The sequence below is a fragment of the Gracilinanus agilis genome, chromosome 4 (assembly GCF_016433145.1).
Source record: "Gracilinanus agilis isolate LMUSP501 chromosome 4, AgileGrace, whole genome shotgun sequence".
NCBI lineage: Eukaryota > Metazoa > Chordata > Mammalia > Didelphimorphia > Didelphidae > Gracilinanus > Gracilinanus agilis.
The window spans coordinates 476,960,628-476,973,016 of NC_058133.1; the positions used below are offsets into that span (position 1 = coordinate 476,960,628).

The 12,389-nt window shown below is 51.9% G+C and overlaps 1 protein-coding gene across 1 annotated transcript in view; it reads right to left on the reverse strand.

Moving 5' to 3' along the window:
* Positions 1 to 11,680, reverse strand: part of CELF3 (CUGBP Elav-like family member 3) — a 17,637-nt gene extending 5,957 nt beyond the window's left edge. Inside the window, exons 1-10 of the mRNA XM_044672706.1 lie at positions 11,536 to 11,680; positions 10,110 to 10,192; positions 4,418 to 4,466; positions 3,844 to 3,972; positions 3,493 to 3,572; positions 1,667 to 1,810; positions 1,319 to 1,460; positions 933 to 1,082; positions 770 to 835; positions 359 to 475 (exon numbers count right to left, since the gene is read on the reverse strand). Of these exons, the coding sequence (XP_044528641.1) occupies positions 359 to 475; positions 770 to 835; positions 933 to 1,082; positions 1,319 to 1,460; positions 1,667 to 1,810; positions 3,493 to 3,572; positions 3,844 to 3,972; positions 4,418 to 4,466; positions 10,110 to 10,192; positions 11,536 to 11,680 (1,105 nt within the window). The remainder of the gene's footprint in view (positions 1 to 358; positions 476 to 769; positions 836 to 932; positions 1,083 to 1,318; positions 1,461 to 1,666; positions 1,811 to 3,492; positions 3,573 to 3,843; positions 3,973 to 4,417; positions 4,467 to 10,109; positions 10,193 to 11,535) is intronic.
* Positions 11,681 to 12,389: the final 709 nt, after the last annotated feature.

Genomic DNA, 12,389 nt, shown 5'->3' on the forward strand with positions numbered 1-12,389 from the left:
GAGAGCGAGAGAGAGAGAGAGAGCGAGAGCGAGAGCGAGAGCGAGAGCGAGAGCGAGAGAGAGAGAGAGAGAGAGAGAGAGAGAGAGAGAGAGAGAGAGAGAGAGAGATGACAGGAACAGAGAAATGAGAGGCAGAGAAAAAAATGACCAAGATGGCTGAAGCAGGTCAGAGTCTAGAGGTAACCCCCCTGCCTTGATGCAGGTCAGAGTCTCCGTAGCTTTTTCCCATTCCCCTCTTCATTTCTAGACGGGTGGGCCCCAAACTCCCCGGCAGTAAGGTGCTGTGCCTGAAGCCCCCACTCTCCAGGCCCCCTCAGGACACGTCCCCATCTTCCAAGTGCCCCTGACCCAAAGATACCTTCTCGCTGCTGCTGCTGCTGCTGTTGCTGGGGGGGTGGAGGGGGCTGCTGGGCGACCAGGGCTGGAGGCTGAGGGAAGGCGGGCGTGACCAGGCTGTAGGCTGCTGGGTAGGCTGCTGGGGGGAGGCGGGAGGGGAGGGGAGAGAGAGCCAATGGGGCTCTCCCTGACCCATGGCCAGCCTGGCCCCCACCCCTTCCAGCCCAGCCCAGCAGGGGTCTCTCTAGAACTGAAAGATGCCAGAAGGAACCTTCCACCCCCACCCCCACCCCGGGGTCACTGAGCCCTGACGGTCCTGAAGGCATCCAGGGAGCTGCCCTCCTTCCTTCTCAGGCCCCAAACCAGAAGCTGCTCTCCTCATTCGCTTCCTCCTGCCCTTTCCCACAGGGTAGGGAAGCCCTGAGGAGCTCACCTGTGTAATGCTGCATTCCTGCATAGGCCTGCTGGAGCGGGTCCACAGGGGCTGCTGGGCTCTGGGCTGGGGAGAGCAGCACAAGGGGCTGTTAGAGGCCAGGCTTGGGGGGGGGAGGGGCCCAGAGGCAGAGCCCAGCCAAGGTCTCTCTAGCCTAGCCCACCTGGATAAGGGTGGACACCGTTGGGATAAAGGGTGTCGGGGGCTGGCTGCCCAGTGGGCTGCGTGGGCACAGGGCTGTAGCCGTTGACACCCAGGGCTGCAGGGATGGCAGAGACAGGCGTGGCAGCGATGGCAGGAGGGGTGCTGGTTCCTAAGGAGAAAGGGACAGACAGAGAAGTAGACAGACACGCAGACACACAAGGAGTGACAGATGGAGAGTTCTCACAAGGAATTGGTAGGGTCCTGCTCTGAAGGGTGAGGAGGTGAGTGCCCCTGTCTTGCTCATCAAACAAGGGGATCCCAATCCTGGGTCGCCCCTCCCTTGCACCCCCATTCCTGGGCCCCCTCCGGCCTCTTGTGCTTCCCCCTCCCAAAGCCCGCTCTTACCTGAGGAGGGGGTGATGGGCGTGGCGATCAGCCCGTTGGCGTTGATGGCAGCCATGTGCTGCATCTGTACGGCCGCCATGGTGGCCATGGGGTTGAGGTAGGCACTGTGAGCTGCTACCAGGGCCGCCTGCTGCTGCATCAGCTGGAGGGGAGATGGGTGAGTGGGGCTGGGCTCTTGGGCATCCCCTCCAGGGCCTTCCCCCGGGGTGGAGGAAGGAAGGCAGACAGGGCAGGGTTGGTCTCAGGGCCAGGGAGGAAGGGAAGGGGGAGCAGGCCTGCGGATGAGCCTGGGCCATCAGGGAGGAGGGAGGAGTGGGAAGTATGGGAAGGACAGAGGTGGGTGCTCACGGCTTGGGTGTAGGCGCTATAAGCTCCAAACTGGAGGGCGATAGGGCTGAACATGCCCAGTTGGGTGGCCACCTGCTGCATGCGTCTAAGGCCTCGTTCCTTCTCCGTGTCGGCAAATTTTACCACAAGGCTGGATGAGGCTCCCTGGGGACAAAGACCCACCCAGCAGGGGTCAGATGACAAAAGTCCCAGGGCCTTCCTCTCCTACTGGGCACCAGTCAGAGGAAATAGAAGGTCTCCAGCTGCCCACTCTGAGCCTTTTCTCACCTGTGTCCACAGCAGGAGGGTAACACCATAAGTGGTGTCGAGCATCCTACCTACCAGCACTCCTAAGGAGTAAGGACATCCCAGGCTCAGGTAAAGTTCTACTCTATGGCTCTTAGAATCAATCAATAAACAAACCTCTTTGGACCTTAAAGAGGCCTCCAGACAAGGAAAATCATCTCAGAATCATAGAATTTCAAAGTTGGAAGAGACCTTAACAGCCACCTAGTGTAACCCAAACTGCAGAGTAAAAAGACTCTCCCCTTCTGCCCCAGCCCCTACCTCCCTGGGCAGGCCATTTCTGAGAACTCTTGAATTAGGACTTTTTTTTCCTGCCATCAAGCCTCAGTCTGCTTCTGGGGTGACACAGATCCCCATTCACTCCCACATGACAGCCCTTTGTACACCTGAGATGTGGCTTTCTTCCTAAGCCTGCCCAACTCACTCGCTGGGAATATTTATAGGGCATAGACTCAAGGTCCCTTCCTAGTCCTCATTGTCGTGTCTGGATGTTCTCTAGTTTATCAAAGCCCTTGCCAAACTACGGTACCCACAATGACCCTAGTACCACAGCTGTGTTCTGACCAAGGCAGAGAGCATCTGGTCTGTCAATTTTTACTTGGAGTGATGGGGGTTCAAAGTCCACAATACTTTTTTGAGCCATATCATGCTATTAATGCTAATGGAACTTGCCATCCACCCTAACTCCCAGGGCCTTTTCAAATGTTCTGCTCACTAACTGTGCCTCTCCTATCTTGTACTTGTAAATATGAATTTTTGAGCCCAAATGGAAAACTTTACATTTATCCCTATCAAATTTCATCTTACAAGATTCCACCTAATGCTCTAGCCTGTTAATTCTTCGTGATTCTCCACTGTCTCTCGGTGCATTTGCTATCTTTCTAGGACCTCTTTCCTTCCTTCAAAATGACATTAAGATGCCTACCCTTACCACTCTTCTGCCTTGGAGCCAATACACAGTATTGACTCCAAGATGGAAGGTAAGGGTTTAAAAAAAAAATGACATTAAGAGGACAAAAGGAGATAAGAGACCTGAAGGTTCTGGGAAAGTAAAAGTGTTATTGAAATTCAAGGGATTATCATTGCCATCATGGCCATCATCACATCAACTTTAGATGATCTGATTTGTGGATTATGTGGGGTAAATGTTTATAATCCCAGCCTTGTTTCTATTTGGCCCCTCCCTCCACACCAGAGCCTGCTGCTTCTTTACCCTGGTCCTGTACCAGGGGAAAGCAGACTGAGGCAAACTAAAACTTTCTTGTTGGAGGAGCAGGGAATTTCTCCTTTTAAAGCCTCATTGGTGCCACAGGTCCTTCCCATCAACAGCTCAGTTGAGAGCTGATACTCTTAAATTGTATAAGCCCATGCCACCACACAGGATAAGGGATAAGGAGGCATGGGGCTACTTGAAATGCCAGCACAGTTCAGAGTAGCTACATTCGACCCATTGGCACAGATGGCCAGGGTGAGGGCTTAGGCTAGGTGGGGATCATAGCTTGGACCACTGAGAGTGAAGGAAAGTGGGAAAAGGTTCTCACCGGGAGGGTCCGACTGCTGTGGAGAGTGTTGATGGCAGCCTGGGCCTCTGCATGGGTCTGAAATTTAACAAAGGCACAGCCTGGGAGAGGGGAGAGAAAAGAGAAAGAGAGAGCACAAAGGGGTGATTGCTCTCCTTCCACATACTACTCTATCATCACCACTTCTCCCTCCTCCCACTCGGAATGAAGATGCTGGAGAAAAGTCCTCTGAATTTTCCCATATTCACCCCTTCTTGTTGGAAGGCAAGCCTAGGCCCTGTGAGCAGGCTCCCACATGTTACCAGAGGGACACAAAGAGAGGAGCACTGCCAGTGTGTGGAGGTCAGGAGAAAGAGAGTAAAAGCAGGTTACCTTTGCTGGTCCCATCAGGTCCCCGGAGCACGGTGCACTCATCAATGGTCCCAAATGGTTCAAACATCTTCCTGACATCCTCATCCGTCTGCTGCTTCCCTAGCATCCCCACAAAGAGCTTCCTGTCTTCTGGGAGTATGGTCGGAGAAGAGAAGTGGCCTTCAGAGGCTTCTTCCTCAATTTGCCACCACAATGGGAGTATGGGATGGGAGGGGAGGCAGGCTAATTCCAACCCATCTTAAGCTTTGTATTGACCCTATATACCCTTTGCCCAAACCCCATAGGAATGAAATGCTTAGGAATATGAAGTGGAAGAAAAAACAAGAGGGAAAGCAAGAGCCGGGCTACAAGACAAAACCCTCATCTTAGTTCTGTCAGGATCTCAGTTTCCCCAACTGCACAATTACAACAACCCCTACTCCTTTTGCCTAGTCCCAGAACCTTTTGGAAATCCCAGTTTTTATTTACAGAGGATATTCCTTTCATTCCTTTAGGCTCTGAGTGGCCTGATAACCAGGACAATGGGAGCTAGCTCGAGGAATGAGGAAGAAAGATAGCTAAGGAGAATGCCTACCTCCTCTGTTCTCGCTGTCTGCTGGTTTCACCTGGATAGGCCGGTTCATCTGAAGAAGAGAAAATAATGGAGCTGCTGGGGACCCTTCTCCAGCCAGCCTCAGGCTGGGCCTATGGAGAGGGGTAAGAGGTGCTGACTTCCCAGTCCAAGTCATTCTCCCTCCACAAATCACAGGTAGTTGGCCTGGGGTCAGGGAGAAGGGAGGAATGAGTCCTTCCTTGAGATTAGGACCTGGGGAGATTAGAGGGCTGTGGAGGGAGAGGATTCGAGGGGAGGAGATTCTCCTGGGGGGGCACAGCATCAGGATTTGGAAAGCAGGAGCAAGAATGATGCTGGTATAGGACAGAGCCAACCGAATAATTTTTAACCATGGCCAGCTCAATTTGAAAAATCAGGGGATACAGAGGCATCCCATAAATTATCCAGATTGAGAGATCCCACAGACAGCCTGGACAAATGGAAACCCCATAGAGGGCTCCAGACCAAGGGAAAACCCCATAGATCCCCTGGCTTCCTCCTTGCCCTTAGGGGTCTCTTTGCCTCCTTTCCACCACCCCCCTACACCCCTTGACCCCAGGGGGAAGGATCTTGGGCAGCACAAAGGGAGCAGATGCCCAGTCACCGTGGCAACGGGAGAATGCACGCCATGGCAACCGCCCACTCAGCCTGATTTATCCGTCCCTGTCGCCCCGGCGACCAGTGACGTCATCACTTCTGGCGCTCAACACACCCAGAGAAGGGGTGGGGAGAATGGGGGATGCTGGGGGTGAAAAATTTAGTGGGGGCTGGGCAGTGAGCACAGGAGAGGGGAACAGGAAACCTTCCTTATTCCAGAGGGAGAAGAGAAGCAAAGGCCCTTTTGGGGGTCAATCCAACCATTCTCCTGTCTCCCCTCCTCCAATTCAAATACCCAGTTATCTCTTCCAAATGGAGAAATCTTTGATGCTGGCCCAACCTCCCTAGCAGTCCTCCCCTAATCACATCTCCTACATATTAGTAAGTTCTCCTGATCTCTAACCTCTCAACCTCCTGTTGTGGTTTCTCTCTTTGTTCAATGCTCAGTGGAAATGGAGGAATTCTCAGCCTTTCTTCTCTCCTGAATCCCTTGCTCCTGGTGGGAGGACCTTATTTTTGCCCTTTACAGTACACTTTCTGAACAAGGGAGTGAGACATTTTAAGAGACTAGTGGAGAGGTAAAAGAACTGAGTAACTGAAACAGCCATCCATGGAGAGAGGTGGGGAATGCCCATCCTGTAGTCTTTGCTACCTTCCCCCAGTCACACCCAGAGGTTCCCCCTTTCATTTCTGTCATTCCCTTAGCCCTGGCCATTTTGTTATAAACAATGCCTGAAGAGTTGATTCAAAGAGAAAATACATTCAACTGTATGTTATTTTGCATTTCTCGAGAGTTCCTTCAAGATGGGGCGAGGTAGGAGGGGTAGAAAAGACACAGATAGGCACAGCGCAGGGAGGCATGAAGAGCCCTAGGAGGATGTCCTGGGTTCTAGTCTCCAAACTGTCACAAACCAGGGGAGTGCGGACCATGTTACTCTGACCTCATCATTTCTCCTCTGGCCTCAGATTATATTATAAAATGCCGAGGTTGGAGTGGATAGTCTCTGAAACCTCCCTAGCCTGTCATCCTGTTTTCAGGTGTTATTAACTGGACAGAGGCAAACCATACCCTGCCCATTTCTCCCACCCTTTATCGGTCCCTCTCTTCAATGGCATTCACCTCAGTGTCCCTAGTTTCCACTGTTTGATTGTTCAGGATTAGTCTGGAGGTAAAAACAAAAACCAAATACCACTTGATTAGGTTTTGCTGGGGTCTTTCCCCAATTCTCTTACACATTCCTAACATCTAGTAACACCTAAATCTTACCATGATTTTATCCCTAAGCCAGGGGCCAATGGATCCAGTTTCTTCCTGGATCATCAGATCAGAGGGCAGCTGGTGGAGGTGGAGGGAGGATAGGAAAAAAACTACCCAAATCCTCTCTCTCTCTCTGCTCCCTCCCAAGCAATCTCTCTCCTCTGCCAATCCAGGATTATCCCATCCAAGGTAAAGCCGCTTAGGGAGGTGAGGGTGGAGTGTGTCTGTGTTTAGCCTCTCCTGGGTGTGGAATTCTCGAGGAGGTGTTCTTGTTGGGGAGGTGCAGGGGGTCAGAGTTGCCTCTGGATATCTCCACCATTCTCTCTTTTCACTTGAACATAAGAAATGACAAACAGGAGATCCCCTCAAGACTTTGCCATCCTGCTCAGTTTCCCATTCATCCCCAAGAGAGAAATAAGATTAAAAATAGGAGTCCAGGGAGTTCCTGTTCCTGGCTCTGAGCCCCCATCATTGGAAGATAGATACTGGGGACTTTTCTTATGGTGGATGGGGAAACTGAGGCTTTCAGAAAAGGAGGCAGCCAGAGCAGGAGAGAATGAAAAGGGAACCTGGGGATCCTGAGAACCCTCTGAAGCAGGAAATGAAGGCATTTTTCTCTCTCCTCACAGGGGAGATAAAACATAAATCCACACATGCCTGCAGACACAAGAAGTATCTACTGATTAAGATAAATACAGAGTACGAAGAAGTACACACAAGTGTGCAATACAGGCTTCTAGACACACCAATGCAAAGGATCAACATTTAGAAAGGCTGTTCTCACTCCACAAACAACCCCCTTCGGAGCCCCTAAATCCCCCATTTCCAGCCTCTCTTCTCATCCTTCCTGTGGGAGGCTCTAGCTTTGTTAGCTCAGCTTGGGCACACCTGCCCCCTCCCCGGAGTCCAGATGTGCCCTGTTTACCTGGCAACCAGGCACCCACTGGGGCCCCTGTTCCCTAGCTACCACTGGCCAGGTGACAGGCCTTCTATGGGGCTTCCAGAACAAGAAGGGTCTATTTATACACACCTCAGACAGGTATAGCTTAGGACTCAGCACCAAAACATAAGCTCTTAATCCTTCCTGCTGACACCAAAGTCCCTGTATTTAGCAATGCTTAGGCTTCCCCCCTCCACCAAAATATTCCTAAGTCTATTCACCCAAAGCGAAGCTTCCCCAGTGATATATCCAAGTTTCCTAGCCAAAATTCAAGCCCTTCAAGTAAAGAATATATGACCTATGATGGGTAATAGTAGTTAGCAATAATAACCCCACAGGAACTCACTGGGTAAAATTATTTTTTCAAATACAGAGCCTTAGGTCTGAATAGAATGTGAGTGAGGTATCATCAATGTCTCCTTGAGACCACATCCCACTATTGAGGATGTAGCCAAGGGCCTGCTGGGGGTGCCACTTCTGGGAGCTCTTGGAAAGAAGAATGAGAGCATATAACCCCCAGGCCTCATCCTATTAGGTGGGTTCCTTTCAATTTCTAGGGTGAGGAAAACAAGGGGGAGGGGAAGGAGAGAGCCATAAAGGGGGCCTGTCAGAGGAGGGATAGTGGGGAGACATTAGGAAGAACTTCCCAATAGAATTCCTCTTGTGTATGCGCACGCGTACACGCACACACATACACACACGCACACACAAAGGCTGTCTGTGGGGAAACAATGAAGCTCGGAAGGAAGGCAGGTGGCAGGAGAAAAGACCTGAGGGAGGGGGAGGTGGGGGGAGACACAAAGAGCCAGGCGGGGCCTTGGGCACAGACATCTGCTCCCCCAACCCCTGTCAGTACCCTAGTCCTACTCCCCCAAATGCCCTGGTTGGGGGTATTGACTTTCAAGGCTTACCCCAGGGGTGCTTAACTCATTCCTTGCCCCCAAGTCTTTAGAAGCCCTGGATTATGTTCTCCAATTTGAAAGCTAATGGTGAACTGAACTTTAGGCAGGTGCTATAGGGCCTACCCTGGGCAATTATTAACCTGGCCCCCAGCTCTCCTAGAACCCCATCCCCCACCTTATCTGTTCAAGAAAGAGAGGGAATATGGCTTCTTTCCTTCTTGCCTGAGCAGTCTCAGGCACCCAGGGAAGAGGCCAGACTCTAAGCCAGAGTCCAGGATAGACCCTAAACTGGTCTGCTCTGAATCCAATGTGGGCCTTGCTCCTACCAGTCTTCCTTCCTCCCTCAGGTTCCCTCCTCTCCCCCACCCAAAACTCTCTGAAATAGAGACAAAAGAGATACACACACAGAGGCAGGAACAGAAGTGGAGGCCGCTCTTACAGGAAGTGTATCTCAGAGCCACTGAGAAAAAAATGAAAGGAAAAACAGAAGGGATAGAAGAGAAGTCTCCAATGTCCATGTACTCTCCAAAACACACTACCACACAGAGGTACTTATACATGCAAATGCAGAGATATACGTGTTCCTATAGACCCTCAAGCCCACAGACCCAATGTACTACGTCCATCAACTTTATGGAGTCATGAGTGTGGCTCATTCTGTGAGAGGGTTGGGGTGAGAGCATGGGGAAAGCGTACAAGGGTATCATTCCTTCTTCCCAAACTCCTCTCCCTTGGTAGTGCTAATGAGATTAAAAGGTTGTAGGAGTGTCGAGTTAAGGATCTATGAAGGGGTTCAGGCAGGAGGCTGCTAGAATGGCCTTATTCTAGCCTGTCTTCCTGGCTCTCTTTCCCTATCATCACTATATTACACTCTCTCTAAAAAAAAGGGCAAGATCCACTTTCCATCTCCAGAAAGAGGAGCAGAGGCTCAAGCAGATGGAAGAGAAGTTAGGTCCCAGGAAAGACTTTCTGGCAGTCATAGGCTGAATACAAGGGGATACTGAGTATAGCAAGAGGGACTAGAGCATTTTCTTCCCTTGGCAGAGATCACTTGTCTGGGAGGGGGACAGGAGTGAAGGGGGAATGGGGGGAGATGTGATGATTGGGGGTAGGAGGGAGCTGGCTAACCTATATTGAACCTAGGATTCTGTCCTTTTGGCTTCAATTTCCAAACTGGCCCTGTGACAATCTATAAGACTGAGATTAGGAACAAAGAAACGTTGTTTTGTGGGGAACAGGGCCTCTCTTTTGGGAACCCCCTTTGCTTTCCTCAGCATATCTGCTCAAACCAGGCCTGTTTCCCCAGAATGGTAGAAGGGCCTAGTATCAGACAAAAGTCTGTCCCTCCCATCTAAGGCACCTCCCTAGCTCAGCCCTGTCCATGTCCTGACCCAGCTTGGTATTCTGGGACTGTCAGCTCCCTCAGTCTGTTATAGGGGCACAAGTTAGGCCAGTCAAAGGTCTGAAATTGGCACTGAGATGCCAATCCAGCAGGTGCTCCCTATTTCTCAGGTCACCATAGAAACTCCCCACCCCTTCCACCTCACACCCACTTTGGCTAATGCTTCCTTTTCAGCCATGGATACAGTGCCCTTGGGGGCCTCCTGCCCATCCCAACTGGCACTCAGAGAGCAAACCTTCCTTCAGTCCAGAATCAACTAAGCCTCTGGGGGATAGTCTTTGGGTAAGTTGCGAAGCAGGAAACAGAGGTCGGATCTACCCTTTACCACAAGACTACTGCCCTGATAGTTACTAAGCTGAGCATGAGAGGCAATGGATAGGAAGGATGGAGGTTTGACAGAGGAAGGACTTCCTGATAATTGGGAATGAGAAAAATCCTTTTGGATAACCTGTGATCTTGGGTACACCTTGTGTAGAAGTTGGCTCTTGAGTGCTGGGAAGGGGCACCAGGAGTCCCCCTACTACTTCCAAGTAGACAGCCCTGCAAGTACTGACCCTGCTGAGGCTAGGACTCACCCCTGGAAGCGTCTTCTGCTCGTGCAGGGCGCTCTGCGCCTTCAGGGCTGAATCGCGGGCACAATATGTCAGGAAGGCACATCCTGGGGGGTGGGGTGTTGGCAAAAAGATAGGGTGGGGGTATGAGTCACCCAACCTCCCCTCCCTCCCCTCCCCAAGAGCTCCTCAGTGTGGGGGCTTGAGGGCAGGAGGCCTTCCCTCAGCCTGGGCAAGTCTCTCCCTTTCCTTCTTGACATCTTTTAGCTAGCTGAAGGAGGGAAAGGAGAAATGGGGAAGTGGACCGAGTAGGACATTCTGTGAGAGATGGATGTTGATCTGGGTGGAGAAGAGGGCTGAGATCCTGAAGGGAGGGAGGTGGGGATGGAGGGAAAACTCTATAAGAAGGTAGGAGATGAAGCCTTGTATTTGGGAGAAGACGGGGCAAAGGAGTCTCCAGACAAGTGAATGTCACTATCCCCCTCCCTTAGCTTTCCCTTTCCTTTTCTGTCTCCTCCAGCTTTCTTCATCTCTCTTTCCTGTCACCACTATCCTACTTTTCTGATATTTCATCATTTCCTAATTACTTTCCAACTCCAGATCCCTCTTTGTCTCTCCCATGGAAAGAAATATGGGTGGGTGGAGAGTGGATCAGAGAGGTAGGAAAAGGAAAAAGTAGTTGCCTGGAAGAACCTTATCTTAGGGCAGGCCTGGGTGGTGCCAGGTGGGGTGCTGAGCCTTGATGTTGGTGCTCACCGTGGTCTGACCCCATGCTTCAGTCCCAGGCCCTCTATAAACTTTTCCCCACTTTGAATTCCCCTTAGACAGTCCTGGATACTATTCTGTTTTATCTAACACTCCTAGCTTTCCATGCCCCTCACACTTCCTGGATATTTCCCAGGTCTCATTTCCTAACCTCAGGCTCTCCTTTCTCAGCTCCTTAGACCTCACTCTAGCTCTTCCTCTTCACCTCAATTCTTTGAACCTGATCCTTGTCCCCCCCCCACTCCCTTATTCAGGGGTTTCCTAGACTCTCAAACTGCTTCTGCCCACTCTTTCTTCATTAGCTTCTTCTCCACCCCACCCCCAAACCAGATCTCATTCCTGTTGCTCTTTACCCTCCCTACTCCCTAGCAGCACTGCTCTTGTACTCATCTTCTCAGGCACCCCCCCCCCCTCAGCTCAGATCCTAATTCTATGTAAGCCTCCAGCCTCTCTCTCTGGACCCCTGACCAGAGCTGAGCTTTTCTGGGCTATTTAATGCTTCCTTCCACCTGCTGTTTCTATTCCCCAAAGCCCCCCTGACCCCATTACCACCTTTTTGGTCCCTCAATATTCTCAGCTCCCACCTTTCGTCTTCCTTGACCCATCCCCCAGAGCTTTTCCAGCTCATGATCCACATACTCTCTAGTCAATGCCTCCCGTCGAGTCTTGTCCCTCAGCCCCTCACCCTTGTGCAGCCCGGTGTACTTGTCCTTGATGACGGTCAACTCGAAGATTCGGCCAAACTGCTCGAAAATTGGCTTCAGGTCCTTCTCCTCCAGGTGCCTTGGGATCTGCCCCACAAACAGCTTGATGGCATCTGGCTCCTTCATCAGGGCGGCCCAGGAGGAGGGGCCGAGGGGGGCCAGGGAGAGAGGCCCAAAGGCCAGGGGTGCTTCCCGGTGAGGAGGGAGGTGGTGGGGGCCGGGGGCACAGCCGGGGCTGGCTTCCCCTTTGGCCCCCAACCACACGGCCTGGGAGGAGGGGATGTTCTTCACACAAAGGAGGTTGAGGGGGCTGGGAATTCTCAGAGCCCAGGGGTCAGGGGTCTGGGCTCACACTGCTATGCCAGGGGGCATATCCCAAAGGATTGATCTCCCTCCTAGAGATTTTGGCAAATGTCCCAGGACTAGTGGTTGTAGTGGTGTTTGTGGGTCAGAACCTGGGAACTGAGAACCTGGACGGCAGGGTGCTGAGACTGAGTACTTGGGCTTGAGAGGGCTAGAAACTGGAGTCTGAGACTAAGAGCTGGATATGGGGAGGAGGGCCCCAAGGGGAGGGGGGCCCTTGAGCTCAAAGAACTGGAGGCCTTGTTGGGTTGCCTGGAGTGTCAGTGGGGGAAACCCCCAGATTCCTGATTTGGGATAGGCAGGTCCTTCCTTAGCTTCCCCCCTGGCGGACAGCTCCCCTGTGGGCTGATCCTTCTGGTGGGTCCGATGAATCCTGAAGCCCAATTCTTGATCTTTGATGGCGGCAGGACTCCAGGGCGTCACTTTGCCCTGTCCCTCCCCCCAGTCCTGCCCCTACCCCCCCCACCCACCC